Source organism: Drosophila bipectinata, chromosome XR, assembly GCF_030179905.1.
Source record: "Drosophila bipectinata strain 14024-0381.07 chromosome XR, DbipHiC1v2, whole genome shotgun sequence".
Taxonomy (NCBI): Eukaryota; Metazoa; Arthropoda; class Insecta; order Diptera; family Drosophilidae; genus Drosophila; species Drosophila bipectinata.
In genome coordinates this window covers 10,850,796-10,872,249 of record NC_091735.1, presented here as the reverse complement: position 1 = coordinate 10,872,249, position 21,454 = coordinate 10,850,796, and the positions used below count along the sequence as shown (strand labels likewise).

At 38.4% G+C, this 21,454-nt stretch overlaps 1 protein-coding gene across 5 annotated transcripts; it reads left to right on the top strand.

The window, feature by feature from the left end:
- Nucleotides 1-1,665: 1,665 nt before the first annotated feature.
- On the top strand, nucleotides 1,666-13,912 carry pot (papillote). 5 transcript variants are annotated; one of them, XM_017231910.3, is made up of 7 exons: nucleotides 1,666-1,685; nucleotides 9,192-9,384; nucleotides 9,843-9,926; nucleotides 9,981-10,118; nucleotides 10,175-10,314; nucleotides 10,373-12,521; nucleotides 12,581-13,912. In XM_017231910.3, exons 1-7 carry the CDS (start codon nucleotides 1,681-1,683, stop codon nucleotides 12,728-12,730), a joined length of 2,859 nt encoding a protein of 952 aa, XP_017087399.2. In that variant the 5' UTR covers nucleotides 1,666-1,680; the 3' UTR covers nucleotides 12,731-13,912. The 5 variants fall into 5 exon arrangements, with proteins under 5 accessions (XP_017087399.2, XP_017087397.2, XP_017087400.2 ...); XM_017231908.3 differs by lacking the exon at nucleotides 1,666-1,685 and adding an exon at nucleotides 1,790-1,989; XM_017231911.3 differs by lacking the exon at nucleotides 1,666-1,685 and adding an exon at nucleotides 1,944-2,115.
- Nucleotides 13,913-21,454: the final 7,542 nt, after the last annotated feature.

Here is a 21,454-nt window from a genome sequence, read left to right as displayed (position 1 = left end):
TTTTTTTTTAATTTCTCAAAGACTTCTATAATATTTTCCTAAGTCTTATGGTTGAATGGAAATAATGAGGTAAAAACTATGTATTTATAATCGACGGCCACAATTTTTCCACAAACTTCAGACTCGACTTCTAAAATCAAGATGTAATAAGCTAGAAAGACTCCCATTTTACTTTTTGTTGTTTTTATTACGGTTTTCATTTAATAACGGTGTTAGGAAATAACTAAAAACAAAGTAATTGAAAATTATAATTGTTTTCGTTCCTTTAAAGTTTAAACAGGTCGAGTTTTTTTTCGGGCGCCATCTAATAATGTTCTTATGACAATTCCACTTTAAGGTTTTCACTTGGAATAGAATTATTTCACAAAGTTTGAACGAAACATTCGAGCAAAAATTTTCTTAATTTATAGCTTCCGAATAAATAAAATGTATGTTTATAAATAAAAATAAAATGTATGTATATGTACGTGATTTATTAGGAATAGCGGGCGGATGGTTGAAAGTATACTTTATATATGTATACATACATACATACATGTACATGTATACATATTATTGAAAGTGACAAAGTTTAAGTGTGTCCTTAGCTGAGCTTCACAATTTTGGGCCAAATCACGATGCCCTGTGCAAGGCTGTGCAAAAATCTCTTTCGGCCAAGGGTCAACCTCTTGTTTAAATGATTTATGTAAGCTCTTCCCAGCTTTCTGCTCTCCTGCTCTTTTGACTTGGCTAAAAAAATACAAGCTTGCCCAAAAACAATTAAGCAAGCAACAACCCACATAACAGGTTTGCCAACAGTGCGAGAGGTGGCAGATACCGATCGTGCGGCTTGTTCTTCTCTTCGCTTAACTTGGCTTAAACCATATGCACGATTACATATACATACATGCATATACATATATATATATACATAAATATGTACATGCTTCTACGTACATACTTGAGGGTCAGCGCGGCTTAAGCCACCGCCTGTTCTCCGCCTTAGTGAATTCGTCGCGCATCGCTGGGCCTGCATCATGGGGATGGATAAAGAGAATAAGAGAGGGGCACAAAATAAAGAGCGAGAACCCAGAAATAATATAGATATACAAAGAAGGGGTTGGGATGATGGAAATGGGAGCTGAGTTGCCACCCTCTTTATGTTAAAAATTTTACTTCCACCAAATTTTTATAAATGCTTCTATTTTTTTTCTAACTTGTTGGCCTTTTAATTTACATAATTTTGTTCAACTACATTGCGGTTTTTTGCAAATTATTTCTCACTGACCTTCAAGTCGCAATTTTGAGTTTTTATTGCATTTACACTTGTGGGCGATTCCTAAGCTCCTATAGAACTAAAAACATTAGTAGGACACACTATTAATAAATCTTTAGTATAATAATAGTTTTCGGGATTATTAATGTCCGCGATTATTTCATAAAAATAAGATATAAGCCCAACACAAAACATATCTACGAACATTTGTAACCAAAATAACCTTGACTTGTACGAATTGGGAAAATTAATCTCGGTTCATAAACAAATACATTTTATATTTTTCACTTTTTAAATTAACATTTTTTTTCCAACATATTATTATTCAAACTAATTCAGAATACCGCACTTTATACTGTATACACTACGTATAAATACATTGATATCAAGAAGTATAATAAGTATATATCAAGGAGTTGAGGATTATGAGGTACGTAAAGTTTACTATATAAACATATGTAATATTATGTCATTAATAACACCGAAATAATGCAAATATTAGATTTACGTTAGTGTGTTATTGTTAAAATTAGATAATTCATAACAGAAATGGCCAGCTCGACAACTCTGCATCGCGAGAGCGATTTATCCAGCGGAGAGAGTGGCTTGATAAGTGCATGTACTCAGCTGGGACTTGGCCAAAAGCTGTGTTGCCAGGTCGGTGGGATCGGGGGACTTGGCCAAGCCAGGTCTGAGGCTAGCAACATCGGGGTCGTCTCCTCAGTCGATAGCTGGTAATACTCAAAAACGCGCCCGGGCACAGAGTGTTGGCAACGCGAGTCCAGTAAAGTTTCGTAAATATTCGGAAAATTACATCTTCAACTAAATACAAAAAACATCGGAGTGGGACTTTAAAAAGAGTATAAAAGATTATTTACGTTTTAGCATAAATGCATATGTATATTTTAATGGTTTTTTTTTACAATAACTGTGGAATACTTTCAACTCGGATTTTGAGAATTTGAACCAAAAGAACCTCACAAGAATTAAGGCTTTTTAAGATAAGTCTTACTTTTTTTAAGTTTTTGTTTTGTTGTTATTGCCCCATAGCGTATTTATCGACGAAAAGTGGAGCAACCTTCATAAATGGATGTTGTTTTTGTTTGCTATTTAAACTGTTTTTTTTTTGTGTGCTACAAAATATAAAATAATAAAGTAGTGACGAAAGAAAACTAAACAACGTGATGAATCTAATTAGCTTGCATGTGGCACTTCCAGCTTTTTAACGTTTTTGGATACCATTAATCATCGCCAAAGATCGAATTTATCTTCCTGGAATTCGCAAGACTTCTGAAATACTCTGAGACATACATTCTACGTGGTATAAATACTGATGACTTGTTTCTTGATGACTTGTTTCCGAGGGGAGGTGTATCTTCAATAGATCCGACTGCCGACCCTCTGTAAGAGAATAGATGGTCCCACACAATAGAATCGCTTTCTCGCGACATCAGGCAATAATGATCTGATTCTTGCCTGAGAAAGTGGCATTCGATTGATTTCGAGGAAGTTTAAGTTGCGCCGAGTGTCTCAATAAGTCTGATCCCAGAGTGATCTCATCATTTTTTGGTGGCCGCGTTTTTTGGGTTGGCCTTTATGCACTCAAAAATAAATTACCACAAAGTTACCTAATTAATGCTCAAATGCATAGTCACTATATTTATCTTGGATTTTAAAAATTTTTTGATGAATTTTGATGTGACATACAGTCAGCAAAGAAATTATTCGGACACCGAAATATACTTATATAAAGGCTTATTTCTGGGAAAAAATGAAATTTTTGGCACTGTTTTTATTTTTTTCTGTTAAAAACTAATTATTAATAACATATTATTAAATAAAAATTTAATTATTTTTGTTGTGTATATAAATAAAAAAAGAAAAGCAAAACAAGAGCTTAAAATTCGGCAAAAAAATTATTCGTACGTCTTCAAGATTATCTGTTTTCTTTGTGAATACAAAGGTAATCGGCGTTTTTTTTTTGGAAATTTACTTAGAAATACTTCGATCTAGAAAAATACGTGCGTTTTTTATGCTATGCTTTACTTTTGCTTTCGAATTATTAATTTAAAAAAATGTATGTTAACGGGTGTCCGAATAATTTCTGTGCTGACTGTATGTACATTTCCAATTTTATTGAAAGTTTCTGCTGATAATAACAATACCTTGCAAAGTATTAGGTCATAATTTAATACCCCATTGACCTGATATTATTAAAAAAAGATGTAGATGTTTTCAGAGGGTGCAATCCGGCTTCAAAAACACACAAGCATTACTGGTTTCATGGTGGTTTAGAAAATAATAGCACTAAATATCATACCAAATATCATCATGTATATACATATTTAACTTACATACATATATATGTAACTTACATACATATGTATATCTATTAAAAATTATTCCCAAAACCACTATTGTTGAAAATTTAATAAATTGAACACAGAATTTAATAATATCGGAAATATTTAAATTGTCTACAGCTGTATATCTAAATATTTTATATTTCTCAAATGACTTTAGTTTCCTTAAGTGAGTAGATGTTTCCATGTAATTGAGTTTAGATTTAAGTCTCCTAATCATCGGCTGTACATGTATAAAATATATAAAATATATATTTTATAAAATGTATTCAAATATATCAATAACACATTTTGGCATGTCGTATTATTTTGCCAAAAATAGCGCTCATGTCAAATTTGAACTCAAATTTGAATTTGAAATTTGTCAAATTTGAAAACACCGAAGTTATACCATTTCCGATCAATCAGTTCAATCAGATCAAACATATATGGCAGCTATAGGATATAGTCGGCCGATTCCGGTCCGACTTATATACTGCGTGCAAAGGAAAGAAGGGTGTGTGCAAAGTTTCAAGTCGATAGCTTTAAAAATGAGAGACTAGTTCGCGTAGAAACAGACAGACAGACAGACGGACAGACGGACATGCTCATATCAACTCAGCAGGTGATCCTGATCAAGAATATATATACTTTATAGGGTCGGAGATGTCTCCTTCACTGCGTTGCACACTTTTGGACAAAATTATAATACCCTCTGCAAGGGTATAAAAAGTGAAAATGGTTTTATTTTCCAATATGTAATATTTACATGTTTGTATAATACAGATATAGTATATATATACAAATGAATATACCCTAATTTTCTACGTTTTTGTACTTTTCCATTCGATTTTTAAGATAAGATTGATAAATGTCAAAAGTCGTTCTAAATGACGAAAAAAAATCTTCATTTTAATATAAAGGTATTTAATGTGTAGATATGGAATTACGGGATTATATGTAAGTATGCAAAACTTTGAAGCGGGATATTGTCTTTAACTCTTGGGTTATTTAAAAAATATTGGGTTATTTCCTCTTTAAATATCCCAATATATTATGAGACGGTGTTCGTATAGAATTTACGGTCTCAGAGCTTATTCTATTTAGTTAATAAGCTTCCTATAGAGCAGATACAAGTGGATAAAGTAGTAAAGGCGTTGGCTGTCGAGGTGGAATGTCGCTCCGCCTCTTTCTAGCTGACGCACACCAGCTTCCCAAAAAAAAAAAAAGCGATTAAAACCGCTTTTCAGCGCATGCGTAGCCCGAGTTCTCGTAACCTGCGCACTAGAGCTGGCAATGTCTGTGTGTGAGTCACAAAGAGGGCTCTTTTTCGTCAACTAATAGATGCATTGGCATCGCGTAATCACTTCACAAAGCTTAGCTCTCCGGAATGGAGTGGTGTGGTTTCAAGTGAAGTGGTGGGCATTGAGACGCGACGGGAGTGGGCGGAGGTCGCTCGCTCAGTGGTCCGGTCGTTCGGGGAAGCGAAAAAAATGAGCAACAAGGTAAAATACCAGTTTTGCTTCAACCAAGCTGAGCGACAACACATGCTCATCTACTGAAAACAAACTTTGTTGTGTGGGTCTGTGTGGGCAATTACTCGAATATATACATGCATCTATGTATGTACATATGTTTGTAGGTATTAATGTACATTTAGGAATTTATATAGACATAACCTGTGAGACGAGCTCTCTTAAATAAAGCCAAATATTTTATACTCTTGCGTTAATTGGCATGGCCCATGTTACTCTTACAACTCGAATGGTGTTTGTTTTTCCCGCAAAAGATAATGCCGGCTCAAATTTTGATTTTATCTAAAGTGTAAAAGGATTACACATTAAAATATCTATAAAGCTTTCGATATGGAATCTTTTTTTTAGTTTTATTGGCAGAATTATGGATTAATTCGACAGCCAACCACGAACTGATGAGGTGTCCCTTAATGAAATATGAAAAAAACTTGAATATTTTTTCTATACTTCAGGAATTACAAACCATATTAATGGGTTCATGTGCCATATGCGTATAAACAAGGCTTTGCCATCTGGCTTTTTGCATTCCGATTATAATACTTATAACCTTCTGTAATGATCAATAAATTTTTATTATTATTATTTTAGCTGTTATTTCTTATGTAAAAGTAGTCGCGCTCCAAAAGAAAAATATTGAAAAAACAAGATTTTTAATCTTAAATAATCCAAAATGACTTCCCAAACTCAAATAAAAAAAGAAAGGAAAGCTAACTTCGGGCGGAGCCGAAGTTGATATACCCTTGCAGTTAAAACCGGATATATATCGCAAACATCGGATATAGTCGGCCGATCCTTATGAGAATATCATAATAAAACCAATTAATTATAATGAAATATCTAAAAAAAAGTCCCAAGCTTTTATCTTCAAAAATACCAAAGTTGGTATTTCTACCAAATACCATTTCCGATCGTTCAGTTATATGGCATCTATAGGATACAGTCGGCCGATCCTAATGAAAATTTGTAGGTTGGATCAACTGACCAAAAATTGAATATGTACTAAGTTTCAGCTATCTAAGTTTCTATCTTCAAAAACACGATGTTGGGTCATTTTCGATCGTTCAGTTATATGGCAGCTATAGGATTCGGATCCTAATGAAATTTGGCATGTCGTATTATTTTGCCAAAAATAGCTTTCTTGTAAAATTTTAGCTCTCTAACTTTAAAAACACCAAAGTTATACCATTTCCGATCAATCAGTTATATGGCAGCTATAGGATATAGTCGACCAATCCGGGCCGTTCCGACTTATATACTGCGTGCAAAGGAAAGAAGGAAAGTGTGCAAAGTTTCAAGGCGATAGCCTTAAAACTGAGAGACTAGTTTGCGTAGAAACAGACAGACGGACATGCTTATATCAACTCAGGAGGTGATCCTGATCAAGAATATATATACTTTGTAGGGTCGGAAATGTCTCCTTCACTGCGTTGCACACCTTTGACCAAAATTATAATACCCTCTGCAAGGGTATATATATAAAAATAAGAATATAGCTTAATAAATATTCTTACAAAAATAGTTATTTAACATGTTTTGAATTTAAAAAAATTCTTAAAATTTTTTTAAGTAAAAGTCAATCAAAAATAGTACAACATACAAGCTAATCAAATATATCTGATAACGATTAAAACAGCCATATTACTCAGACAAAAAACGTTTTCCTTTGAAATAAGTCTTGTTTTAAACTCTTGATGTAAACCGTTGACATAACCATAAACTATTAGTTCAATATATTGGTTAGGACTTGGTACGATTTTTTTTTAACTGAGGAACCAAATCTGCATTTGATGTATTCCAGACTCTTTAGAATTTTATCGAATTAGAATTAGACTCTTTAGAATAAAACTATTAAATGTTAGTTTAAAATCATCATTATATTTTACAATACTTGTGATAAAATAATCTAAAATAAAAGAAAGGGTGTAGGTGATGTTCCAATCCGCTAGCTTCAGATTCAGAAAACAATATATAAACAATGGTAGTCAGATTCAATTTGACTTTAGATAAATGTTTTTTGCTTCATATGTATTTATTATTAGACTATGATTATTGTTAAGTGACTATGAGTAGACTAAGTTTTAATCAAAAGAAACTAATTTTTTTCATTTGGCGTTGATGGAAATTTTTCGCCAACAAACCTTATGTTAGCCTGATACGTGACTCATAAGACTGATACCGCAAATGGGCTTCTATATGTACATATGTATAAAAATTGAATAAAAGCCAGAATTCTTAAGCGAGCTCAGCTGCCAGTTACCTTTTCGCGGCCGTGTCTAAACGGCTTTCCTACGTGCGTTGTGATTTTGCATCACCATCTGTATATGTATTTGTATCTGTGCCTGTATCTGTATCTTAAGCTGTGTAGGTAATGTATCTGCCGTTGGCGTTGGCTTGGCAAAAACTTGTTTGTCGAAAAATGGTAAACTTAGGTCGAGCAGAATTTTAACCACAAAGCCAGCAAAGCCTTCACTGGTGACTTGGCTTTTGCTTAAGTTGAGTTGGCTTTGTGTAGTCGCCAAACAGTAAATCCGGGGGATTCGTTTCAAGGCGATCGTCTGACAAATATGGCAAACATACGTAGGAGTCTCGACTTAATTGATCTGCGAAAATCGATACTGCCGAAGTTTGATTGTGGATTTGGATTGCTTATGCAAAGACGACTTTGGAAAATGCATCCATACCTGGATTCGGATGGATACATGCGCAATTATTTAATAAATTTGCAATACCCGTTTTATTTGAAATGTATTTATCAATAAACCTTACAGGGCAGATGACGACAGTTGTAATAGTCATTGGGTAGAGAGAGATCTGTTTTCATAGCCTTGGAGCTATTTTGTTCAGATGTCAGGTTTTTGCCAGATAGCCATTAATAATTTCTACAAAATATAACGTAAAAAAAAAAAAAAAAAAAAAAAAATAAACAAAAATATTGATCCTCTTTTTATCAATTTATTTTTGTTAAGTTATAGGAAAGCTATTATATAGTTACAAATCAAATAACTTACACAGTTTTTAGCGAATATGAATAATAATATATATTTATTATACGGATAAACCGAATTTCTCGAATATTCTTTCTATTAAATATTATATTATATATATTCTTGATCAGGATCACCTCATGAGTTGATATGAGCATGTCCGTCTGTCCGTCTGTCTGTCCGTTTCTACGCGAACTAGTCTCTCAGTTTTGAAGCTATCGTCTTGAAACTTTGCACACACCCTTCATTCCTTTGCACGCAGTATATAAGTCGGAACGGATCGGCCAACTATATCCTATAGCTGCCATATAACTGATTGATCGGAAATGGTATAACTTTGATGTTTTTAGAGTAAGAAAGTCAAATTTTATATGAGAGCTACTTTTGATAAAATAATACGACATTCCAAATTTCATAAGGATCAGCCGACTATATCTTATAGCTGTCATACAACTGAACGATCGAAAATGACCCGATCGAAATGATAATACCTTTCAATTATAATTATGATTATCTATAGTTATGTTATGATAAAAAATTGTTTCTTTAATAAAATAGAGCAAAACAAACTTTTATTTTGTACTCATAACATTGTTCTCACAATTGTTTTATATACATCTATATATATGGCCAATAAACCAGCTGCAATGTCAGCAGAAAATCGATTTCGCAGGCCCAATGGATCAGTTTAACTCTGTTTGGTATTGCTATTACCTGAATAACGCAGTCGCACAGGTGAAACGGCAGCTGAACCATTTCAGCATTGATCACTTCCAACCTTAGGCAAAGCCAATGCAAACGTCTGTTTCTATAATTAAAACAATATAGGGAAAAGTAACAATATAGGGAAGAATTGGGACCCAACCCTCGTTATAGACAAAATATCTTAATATGTATATTAAGTTATGAAATCCTATTCCATGATGTCATGGTGCAATTTTTTTTGGTTTAGTTAAAGGGGCCTTTATGATTCTTTATTCGAATTTTCAGATTATCAAAAATAGTGAGTTGCATTAAGTGTTAAACAAATAACGTTAATAAATAAAAAGTAAAAATATCTACACATCTATTACAGCCCCCCACGTTGCGAAATGAACACGGACTCGAAGCTTTTTTTGGCCGGTAGTGGCCAGCGGGTCATGGTTTCCGGGTTCCTGCTGCTGATTTTCAGTGGCCTGGCGATGGGTCAGTCCAATTACGTGCAGCATGGTGACAGCGGCAACTATACCTCTAATGGCTTGCCAGAGGAGGCCACACTGGACGGCAAGGTAAAGCAAATCCATAAAGATGAAACGAGTATATAATGCAACGTACTTCATATGGATATTGTGGTCTTCCAGTATTCAATGGTTTTATCCTATTTTTTATTAAAAATTCACAAGTACTAGCATTAGAGAAGCTCAAAAGACAATCCCTGGTCATGCAATGCTTTTCTCTACGAAATAGGTAGCTATTCATGTCAAAATCTTGCTTTAGTTGCGTTTAAACAATACCGTGGGACACATTTTTTATGGGATTGTAACATCTCTGTGGCTCTGGGTAACAAAAAGCACGGAAAGCATTCGGAAGTGCACCCGTGAAGAAACCGAGTAGCTCAGATAATATGTTAATATACAAATGGCTGATGGGAACAAGATACAATGCCACAGTAGAAATATAAATGTGGGTGGGAATCTGGGAGCGCACGAGCAATAAGCAATTTGTTTCATGTCTTCATCCTTTTCAGGTGACCAAGCTAGACGACATCAGCCCTCTCATTTTCCTCAACCGCACCAAGGCCGCTCTCAACTGTGCCGCCGGCTCCATGCAGGTAAGTCACTTCTCCGTTCCGTCGACCACAACAATAACATACGGGTTTTCCCAGGTTGATCTGAAGTTCAACGATGCGTTTCATGGCATCATACAGGCTGACTACGATCGCAGCAGTGCTTGTCGAGTGAGCGGGAAAGGAGCCCTTAGCTATCGCCTCGAACTGCCGCTAAAAGGGTGCGGCACTATTCAGGTGAGTATCAATTTCCTCCATCATAGCATCCTGATCCATAATTCCAAGTTTCGTAGAACCCCACCCGTGTGTTTACAAACAATATTATCGTGCGCTTTCATGCAAACTTGGAGATGGACGGAGATGAAATTATAACGATCGTGTGCCGATACCCCCCGCCAGTGCCATCACTGCCACCAGCGCTCCCAGCGCCCATGTATGTGGTATTATCTTTAGGAATAGATCTATTGTTTTCACCCAAATCTCACCCACAGCCTTAATCCCATTGCCACCGGGTCGGTACTACAGCCTCCGCTTAAAAGTATCCAGATCCTGATGATCATCTGCGCCATTATGTTCCTTACATTGCTGCTTCTGGGTTTGGCTGTCTCCTACTACTGCCTGCGCACTCGACCCATTCCCATAGTGCGTCGCTTGCCCATGAGCATGGGAAGTGGTTCCGAAATCACCAAACTAAGCGGCAGCAGCTTCGGCAATATCAGCGCCTTCGAGGGCGTGAAAATTCCTCGCGCTCATGCTGCCTTGCAAGCGGTGTACAGCTCTTCTGGTAGCGAAGGGGCACTCATCCCGTCGGACTACCCCAGCGAGTCTCATTCGGAGATTGAAGAGATCGACACCCGTTCCCTGCCCTTTAGCTCAGCCGGTAGCTTCGAGAATCGTGCTTTTGTCCAGGAGACCTCCAGCATTTACAGCGACCACTATGCACCTGCCCAGGAAATGCCGGCTGCTAACGCTTTGATTACCACGACATCGACCACTCGGTATGCCGCACCAGTTCTGGAGGCAGTCGCCACTGCTTCGCCCAAATTCGATGTTCTGGTGCGTGTTAAAAAGTCGCCACCTCCACCCTCGCCAGTTACTTCGGATACGGAGAGCGTTGCAACCATGTTGCCGGATCGAAACAACCTGTCAACCATAATGGAGGCCTATGAGGATCGAGAGAGTGTTTTGACCATGGACTCACTGCCACCCCAAGTTGATTCAATGCACTCGCAGTTCTCATATGTGCCTGAATTGCACCCTGCTCCACAAGCACCTCCTTTGGTCGTCGCCGAACCTAAGTTCTCTGTTTACACACGCACACACCATGAAGTGGTCGACGGTCGTCCGGAGACTTGGTCGGACTTTACCGATGGTCCCGCACCCAGCGAGGTCACCAACATGTCTTCTGAGGCACCCGATGTGGCCATTGACCAGATGCACTACTACGAGGACGAGTACGTGCCTGCTGGTCCTGTAGCGGCACCAGTTACCTCTCACACCGTGGACGACGTCTACTTGCGAACGGTCACCGAGAAGAAGACAATTGAAGACATAGAGAGCCACAAGCGACGCGTGACTGAGTACAAGAACAAACCCAGGGCTCCTTTACCGCCCCCACCAGTGGACCCCAAATTCGATGTCCGTGTGAGGAAGTATCCTACTGAGCGCGAGCAGCAGCAATGGGAGAACTTTTCAGACATCTCCAGTGCCTCTGGAATGACCCTTACACCTAAAATGGAGCGCAGCGAGCTGACTGTGCCGGAAATGGAGCCTCCAGTTCAGATTTATGATAACAAAGTGAAACTGACTAGTCCAGAGCTGGTAGGTAACATGAAGCCGATCGAGGTGCCGCCACAAGACAAGGATGTACCCAACTGGGACGTTCTTATTCGCATATTAGAGGAGCCAGAGCTGGTAGAGGACACTGACGATGCTAGTTCAGTGCGGAACCTCAGCTACGATGACCGTGCGAAGTGGAAGGAGATCATCACAACCCAGTCGTCCTTGCGTACAATGCTCACAGAGGCGGTGGTTCGCGAGGACTTCGAACGCATTCGACAAGATACGCGATACGAGCGCATTTTCGAGCCGCAGACTTGGGACGTAATCATCCGCATTCTCGCCCCTCCCGGAGACGACGATCCCGATGTGGAAATGAGAGCTCCGCGGCGCGGCAAAAAGTCCCAGCCACAACCGTGGGACACGCGCTCCCGTCGAAGCTCTCTACCCACGCTCTACGAATACGACAGCGATGGCGGTTCCAGTGTGCGAACCATTCGAAACGACCCAAGTATGGGATTTACAGCCGGACCAGGCATCCAGGGAGCTTTCAATTTGCAGCGCTCGCGACGCAGCTCACGCACTTCTTACCAGACCGATCACAATGACTTCCGTTCTATGTCAGAGGTGACTGTGGATTTTGGCCGTCCGAATGTGGACCATCCGGACAACGTGAGCGATGCAAGCTCCTATTACCCCATGCCGTACTATGATGATGAGGACCGGCGCTCCTTCCACCGCTCGCTCAGCCACCCTTCTCTGGCACGTTCCGCCAGCGAGTTCACCGAGCACTGGACCGCCCCCGACGTCCTGGAGGTGTCCTCGCGTGAGGGCACTCCTCGTGCCCGCCGTGCTTTACAGGTATAGTCTCCTCACATATACTTTTAAGAGAAATATATTATATAGCCTTTTCTTTACAGGCACGTGCTCCTACGCAATTGGAAGTCACCTCGCCGAGGCAAGGAGAACATGTGCTCGCCCAGACTCAGATGAGGAGTGAGTATGTGGAGTCTCACCGAACCCTGTACCACGCCGAGAAGGAAATGCCCTTGCCTCCGCCCAAGTGGTAGGATCGCATAAGTTAACCCTCCACTAAACACAATTTTCCCGGATTGGTATAAATATATACTTTAGAATTTTTCGACATACCTGGTCCTGCCGTCAGCCCCAGCAGGAAGTTGAGATTTCTGCTGTGGCTGTCTGCTTTGTCTGGTATCGGGCATCTATCCCTAAATATCCCTAACATAACTTATAAATGTGCCAATTAAAATTGCCTGATATATTTTCATAGATAGGAATCGCAGTAGAAACTTCAGCGTCGGGATATTTATTAATTGGAGGGTCTTGGACTGGCTTATATTTTATTCCGCGCATATTTTTATCGGAGGGCTCTTGTCTTTTTGAATTCGCTTCTTCCATGCTTCACTGAGCTTTGGCTTGATATCGCATGTAACTAAGAATATGATAACACTTTTTAGATATTGAATTAGCGCGATTTGCAAATGGTATTGCATTCTTTTCCCGAAACTGTAATACATTTTGTTCTAAGCTAAATTTTACTGGCTTTCTTATTTTATCTGAATATATATAGCCGGTATATGCTGTTTAAAATTTGTGTTCCATACAGAAAAGGGCACCTAATTCACATGACTTTTGTAAAAAATATTCACATTTTTTGGCAAAAAGTATAATAATCCATTAAGCTGATTATACTATTTCTAAAACTATTAATATATTCTAGTTTTGTAATCTCAAATCTTCTTATTTGTAACCGCTGTTTAATTAAACCGCAATTTTCGTCCATATTAGAGGTTTGGGACAAATTTATTGATTTTATTTTCAAACTTAAGGTATTTTATCGAATGTCCACAAAGGGCATTCTAGTTTTAATTTATATATGCAAAGTATTATTTACATCAAATCCCAAGCGTTTCAATGCGAAAAAATAAACTGCCAGTTAGGTTTTGACGACAATGCGTGTATTAATTTTTTATAAAAAATAGACTCTAGAAGAAAAAAATTAACAGGTTTTAAATAAAATATTGTGGCAGATATATGAGCTACATAAGCTTGGGATGAATACTGGTATTAAATACGGAAGACGGATCGCTTATATAGGGGTTCTCAAAATGTTCTAATATTTTTTTTCGTAACATAGTACTAATCTGTCCAAAACATATATTACAAATGTACTTTATTTTTTATTCTAAGCGAAGAACTATAATAAAAAGCTAATATACCATGAAAAATTGTATACGTACGAAAACTGCAATTAATGTGGCTTTTTGGATAAAAAATCTTGGAAATAGATTTTCCAATCTTTTTGGAAAATAAAGGCAAAAGTCGAAGAGAAAACATTTTCTATCAGTCACTTTCTTTGCAGCTCTTTTGGCTTCCGCGAGATATTTTCTCAGGAACAGACACGAGCGTGGCCACCCACAAAAAGTGCACTGCACTGCCAGCTGTTGGTTAATGCAGCCCTGACAGTGTGAGGCAACGAAGATGGAAGTTTGTTTTTGGTCAAGTCAGGACCACTGCGCTACCAAAAGCGCCCTTATTTCCTTTTATTTCCTCATACAGGTAGAAACAGCTCACCAACCACGACGACTTCCAGGAAAACTTCCACTAAGCATCCCAAAAATCCTAGACCCCTAACCCCTTATACAAGTCCCGCACGGTAGCGGGAGCCTAGAATACTACCGGGACAAGCTCTGGTTTGTTGTAAGGGGCGACTGACAGGGCTGGGGGATATCTCTGCGGGAAAGCAGGGAAATAGCTAATTGCAACCTTTCTTTACAACCCGAAAGTCATCCCCTTCAAAAAAACAAGAAAGCGACACCTGAGGACAACTCCTGAGTTGGGCATTAAAATGAGCAATTTAACAACTCACAATTCAGATGGAGAGGCGGCTTTCGCGAAAAGCTGCGCAATAATAAGACCACCCAGCAGTAAGCTGCGCAGAGGAAAAAACTGCGCAGAGGAACCAAAGTTCGCGTTCTGTAGCAACGCCGGGTAGGAAGCGGGACACGTACATAGCTGGAAGTGGGAAATGTCCGATATTTTGGAGCGCCCTCTCACAAAGGAAAACTGATGATATGCATCCAGCTCAACCTTAACCATTGCGAGGCGGCACAGTCGCTGCTTAGGCAGGCGGTCAGAAACGAGCAGATACAGGAACCGTATACGAGTATGTCAGGAAACGGACGGCTGGCAAGTTGCTTTAAGGAAGCGGCTCTGTGGTCGACGGAGATGGCTCCTCAGGACATTAAGACATCCAGCGAAGGTTCCGTCCGGGCTAAAATAAATGGTGGAAAAAATAAATGACCTTCGTAAGCAGCGCACTAATAAGAAGGTGCAACTGGAAGGTCAGTGATGCTTTTACATTCAGCGACTACCATGCCATACACTTCACCCTTAGAGAGGTAAGTAGAAAACGGATTCCCAAGGTGACAGGACTAAAATGAAAGGACACGCGTTTGGATCGAGAAGCACTCTGGGCAACTCTTTAACGCTGGACTGGGCCTCATCATTCTCCCCGGAGGGAGCAGCGAAGTAACTTTCAGGATCATTAGCAGATGCCTGCGGCAGCGCTATGCCTAAGAGGAAGAGCAGCAGAAGAGGAGCGTCAGTATACTGGTGAATCCAGGATATCCATCATTCTGCATCAATAAATAGGCTATAAAACTATTTATTAACATTCCGAACTTAATGTGACAACGTGATCATTGTGTGTCATTGGAAATGATTCGCATTCCAAAATTGATGAGCTTAATCATAAGGTTCTGGATTTATAATCCCTTTTCGAAAGCGGATCAACCCTAATAGGCGCATTGTGGGACAAGCACCCAGTTGCGCTCAGCTTCAAGTGCTTCCCACCTTAAAATACCTTCATGTTGGTAAATTCGCGACGTCTACCCAACCAGATGCACTGTGCAAGTTTTTCGCAGATAAGCTGAACGTGGAGCCGAGTTATTTAGCCTGAGCTAGGCTGATCAAAAAAGATGCTGACATGAACATCCTCAAGTTCGTCAACTTTAAATTGGGAGATCCGGAGCAAAATTTCCCCACAGTCATCAATGATGGTTTTTGGCCTATGTCGGTAAAAGTCAGCCGGTTTGTCCATAGAGAGCCTTTTAAGTGTCTCCTGGTTCACTAGTGTCTGTGCTAGAACGTCGGACCCTACCGTAGAATTATTCAATTTACCATTAAGTCTACGTGATATGCACCACAAGCCGTTAGTAATTCCCATTGAGTTTTATAGTTTTGTGCATTCTGCTTCACCCATTCTATATTATTATCTGAATAATACTAACTTGTCACTTATTAATGCCTCTATTTCAGCCTTTGATTGGGTTTCCCGTTTTTCGGATGGCTCAATCGATGATTGTTATACTAAGTTCTTGGTTTCCCTTTTTAATATTATTGATATGTATGCCCCTGTGAGGGTACGAAGATCCTATAAGCTTCTCTGGTAAACAAAAAGTTTAAAAAACTTAAAGAATAGAAGAGATAAGCATTAAAAACGATTTAAAAAGGCAGGGGAGCCTCGAGCAGTAGAGCTGTACTGGCAATTTAAGCGGGAGTTTGAATTCCTTAATAAGTTTCTTTACAATCAGTATATATCCGATGTCGAAGCTAGTCTTCGATCCAATCCTAAAGCTTTTTGGCGGTTTGTTAACAGCAAAAAGTCAAAATCGGACATACCTTCATCCATATAGATAAAGAAAAGTGGCAAAACAAATCAAAAACGAGGAAACTAAGACGAATGAAGCAAGTTGACGAATATCAATAAGGATAATACTGGACAACAGGATGACCTACGGAGAGGACACGTGGAATACGCCACCATAAGAGCAGCAAGGATACAAGGAGCACTGTCACGGATGCTGCCAAATGTGGGAGGCCTAAACGTCGGTAGTCGGCTATACGTAGCGCCGATATGGGCTGCTTCAGCCAGAAGATAACAGAAGCTAGGGGTATCCTACCGACCTACCGAGGGGTGCCCTACGCGTCATTTCCGGCTTCAGAACAATATCGGAGTACCCCGCCCTCGGAATGATTTCAATCGATATTCTGGCTAATGAAGCGGATGAAATCTAAGCATCCAATCAACAACGGGAAAGAAACTCATCCCGGGAGGTCATCAAGAGTTTAGCCCGACATGTGGCATTATCCACCGCAGGTGAGGTGGGAGATAGACGGACGCACAGGCTAATCTTCAACATCCAGGATTGGATCGGAAGAAACAACTTTTCTGTAGGCCACGGGGGGTACAGAAAGTACCTTCACAGATTCGGTCATGATGAAAGTCCAGAGTGTCCCAACTTCCCAGGAGCAGACGAGGACGCAGAGCACATTTTATACAAATGTAGGAAATATCGTGCTAGCGTTGGATCACTACCGGCTCCGGAGGATCTTGTAAAATTGATGTGTAGCTCAAAAAAGCAATGGGACTGGGTAAGCCAGTTGATAGCTTATATACAGAAGAAGAAGACTTGAGAATGAACGCCGTTTAATGGAAAATGCCTAGATTAGGCAACCCTTTCCCGCGAAATAATGCTTTGCAGTGGTACCGTGGGGTCTGTAGGCTAGACATGCCGAAATATTTTAAATTACACTATCTGTAGTGTCATACAGTGTCATACAGGCGTGTCTCGGATCTCTCCGAACTTGTTTTACGTGGCGTGTTCCACACTGGAGGAATTACAACCACGGCACTCGAATATACCTACAAGAGGCATATAGTGCATGGGCACGGATGGTACGCCTGCCAGCGCCCCAGAAGAAGCTATAGCTATGTTTTAGGTGACTCCGACTGAAATATACCCTGTTTCTGTCTCAGTATATTTATTTTCAATGATTCGTCAAATACATTATATGTCTACAAAAAATTTTACTGCTAAAACGTAATCTTACTCGTAATCTAGCCAGAATATAACTATAATATAATTTCTTTCGTCATTTCGTCAATAACGAATACCCAAATACCCGGTAGCAATCCTGAAAAGTTAGAAAAATCAAAATTTGTTTGGTTCTAATCAAAATTACCAAGCAACAACTTTTGATCCTTTAAGGATATTGCCAATATTGTCCTATGTCCTTATAAAGGATCAAAATTTGTTGCTTGGTGAATTTTATTTTGAGCGAAAAAAATAAAAATCACGAATAATCACTATTTTTGAGTTTTATTTTTTTTGCTAAAGCTTAATGATTATTTGTGATTTTTATTTTTTTTGCTCAAAAATAATGTTCAACAGTAGAATAATAAATATAACAATTAAAAATCATCAAGGATATTCATAGTGCATCCTTAAAGGATAAAAACGTGCTAGTCATGCTTCTTCTATGTTGATTGGAAGTGATTGATTTATTCATTTAAAAATAGCGACAATAATCATTATTTACGGTCCCTGATTTTTACTAAACACCAAATACCAATTCCGATCATCCAGTTAAATGACAACTATAAGATATAGTCGGCCGATCCTCATGAAATTCGGTAGATCGGATCATCTAACCAAAAATTGAATCTGTACGCAGTTCTAACTTTCTACTCATCTACGCACTCCTGCAAAATCCGAACACCAAAGTTATGTCTTTTCCGATCATTCAGTTATATGGCAGCTATAAGATATAGTCGACCGATCCCAGCCGTTCCGACTTACATACTGCGTGCAAAGGAATGAAGGGTGCGAGAGACTAGCTTGTGTAGAAGCAGACAGACAGACGGACATCGCGCCTCCGCTACACCAAGGAAACACCGCGCATACGTGAGTTATATATTAATTAGTAATGCACCAAGTGAAATACAGCACTAGTTAGTATTTAAACTATATTTATTGGTGAATGATTCCACTTAGAGGTTGCCACAAAAAATTAAGTTAAAACTACACTTAAAATTTATGGTATTTTTTTTGGGTTTAGGATCTAAGTGCTAGGTGTGATCTGATTTCAGAGTGCAGAGTCTGGATTCAAGTGGTTAAGTGGTTCCTTGTTTATGGTTAAATTTCCGTATTGACTCTGCATGTTCGTAATTGGGTTTTATAATTTCCAGAAGTACGCTATTGTTTACATTAAATCATGAGATGTCCCATCTATGTACTTTATAATCTTTGGTTCTACCACACCAAGAACCAAATCTTTGGTTCTACCAAAGATTATAAAGTACATAGATGGGACATCTCATACAAAGAAAAATTTTCTATGGCGGGTTCCAGCAGTGGAACCCGCTGGAACGCGCGGGATCCATTACGCGACAAGTTAAGTTTGAGAAATTTTTCGCGAGACAACGAATGAGGAATAGCCGAGTGGTAGAGTGCTTGGCTGGTGTGCAAAGTAAAATGAGTTCAAATCAGGCTCGGGAAGTCCAATTTTTTTTAATTTTAAATCTATTTATAATATTGTTTTATTATTTTAATGTGTTTTCCTAAATTTATAATCCAATAAAAAAAAAATACTAAATTGTAAAATCACCTTAACATCGCTTCAGTTCGTAGTGGAACCCGCTGTAAAAATGTCTATAGGTGCGGGTTCTACGGCATTTTGGTAGGCCTCGTCATGGAACCCGCTCTCAAATGTTTTCATTTTTTCCGTCGTGGAACCCGCTGTAATAATGAAAACATTTGAGAGCGGGTTCCACGACAAACAGCTGGCAGATGAGAGAGAGAATTCTATTTTTAGATCGTAACATCTTTGGAACGATGAAAGTTTGAAACGTTGTAACCGAACCAATGTAAGAGTAAAGAGATCAGATATATCTTTTACTATCCTTACTCGTCAGCTTTGTTTTTGGTATAGTTTCAAGCGCCTCCTTTAACACCAATTTTAAGTATCATAAAATCAACTTCGAGGGTAGCATAGATGGATAGTGCGCGGTCCATGGGGTCCTGGGTTCGATTACATCAGCGGGCGGTTTTTCCAATTTTGATAAAGTTATAGTATTATGACTCTTTTTATACATATTTACTTTTATTTTTTTTTTATTTTATTTTTTTACTTTTAATTTTTACGTTATTATTATTGTTTTTAATTGCATTCTATTACAATTATTGTAAAAATAAGTGACGGACGTGTCGGATGACAAAATGCCGGAAGGACTCCCTTGAAATTTTATTAACATGTTATTAGCGGGACATAATGAAGATTAAAAAATGTTTACAATTGTAAAATTAAATAAAAATATTACAATTAAAGAAAAAAAAAAAAAATTATTATTATAAAAGAAAGAACAAGTTCAAAGTCCTTACGAGGATTTGAACACAGAAAAATTACACATAGAGTAACTACTCTATGCATTACGCTACCATCCTGTCTCGATCAGCGGCGATCAAAAATACTATTTGTTCTACCAACTACCACATCGGCGTTTCGATGCGCAGAAAACGCAGACAGAAACGAGAAATTGAAATTAAAATTTGGAAGCCAAAACATTTTTACTCCGTCGTGCGAGCAGTCACACATACACACATAGGTTCACATTTTTGTTGACGGGTACATGTAAAGAGTTCTAAAAATAGAATCGTATGCATGTGCGTTTCCCCCCTCACCAACAAGCTCGACGCAAAAAGTTGACCGTTTTGGGCCCTGATGTCCCATCTATGTATGTACTTTATCTTTGGTTCTACGCTGGGTTTGTTATTAAATGCAAATCTGCAATTATTTAAAAGGGTACAGCTTTTGCTTAACTTTAGTTCTTTTAAAATTACATTTTCTTTAAATTCATGAGTTATATTACACAGTGCGACAAAAAAAGAAAAGTTGGAGGAACTTTTAAAGAGACCTAGTAGGAATTGTTCATTAGGTCGAGTATAGTATAAAACCATGTTTGAAATTTTTCATACACCCTCAAATCTTGAATTATTTCGAAAAAACGGTTTTTCGAAAATGTTTTGCTCTTAAAAATTCCTGAACGCTTAATTTTAGGCCGATTTTCAATTTTTTTACGTTTTTCAATAGTTAAATGTTGTAGCTTTAATTACATCTTTTAAGCTAAGCTTTGTAGCTTTAATTACATCTAAATACATCTTTAATTTATTTAAACAGAAAGGACACAAATTTTACAAAAGAAACTGACATTTTTGATTTTTTGTCGTGTTTTTTGAACTTTGACGCCATTTTTTCGGTACAACTTCCAAGAAATGGTATCATTTTTGACAAATATCAATATTGTCTCGTTAATTTTAAATAAAACGAGACCAATTTCATTTCGAAATTATCCAAAACAAGTCAGTCCAATCTTCATAGCTTTCCGGAGCAATAGTGTGCCATTTTACTCCGGAGCGCTAGTAAAATTGCAATGTAACGTAGGTTTTCCATATTTAATTTTTGTAAGTATGGTAAGCTCAGTATTTCTTGATGGTCCGTAATGTTAAGGACTGTTGATGCAGCGGGGGCTGGTGATTTTTTAACGTAGCTCTTCAAGTTTTGGTATATGGTGTTATTTATTTTTACCTCGTCGTCGAATGTAACGAGGAACGTTCCGGTTACCAGTTGTCCATTGATCGTAGCTGTTCCGTCATTGAGAATGATGACGCCATCATCGATGATTGTTTGGGGTTCAAGGTGACTGGTCCGAGTCGAGCAGTGTGCGTTGCCTCCTGAGTGAAGTGGCTGGGCACAGGTTGTGTAGGGCATTTCTCTGAAAAATGTTGTTGTAAGTGCGGTGGTGCAGTTTCCAATCAGCATGATTTTGTTACCACAGTCAGCTATAGTATTATCTCCAGCAAAATTAAGAATAGTACCGTTGTTTTCAACGGGGTGCAAGATTATCTTCCTACAAGCTACGTACGGCTTAG

Bases quoted from the DNA above. Each gene is read 5' to 3' on its own strand.
- pot (XM_017231908.3), top strand. From the start codon at position 1,805: ATGGCCAGCTCGACAACTCTGCATCGCGAGAGCGATTTATCCAGCGGA. The intron at 10,119-10,174 runs GTGAGTATCAAT...CAAGTTTCGTAG, and splicing joins AAGGGTGCGGCACTATTCAG to AACCCCACCCGTGTGTTTAC. The intron at 12,522-12,580 runs GTATAGTCTCCT...TTTTCTTTACAG, and splicing joins GTGCCCGCCGTGCTTTACAG to GCACGTGCTCCTACGCAATT.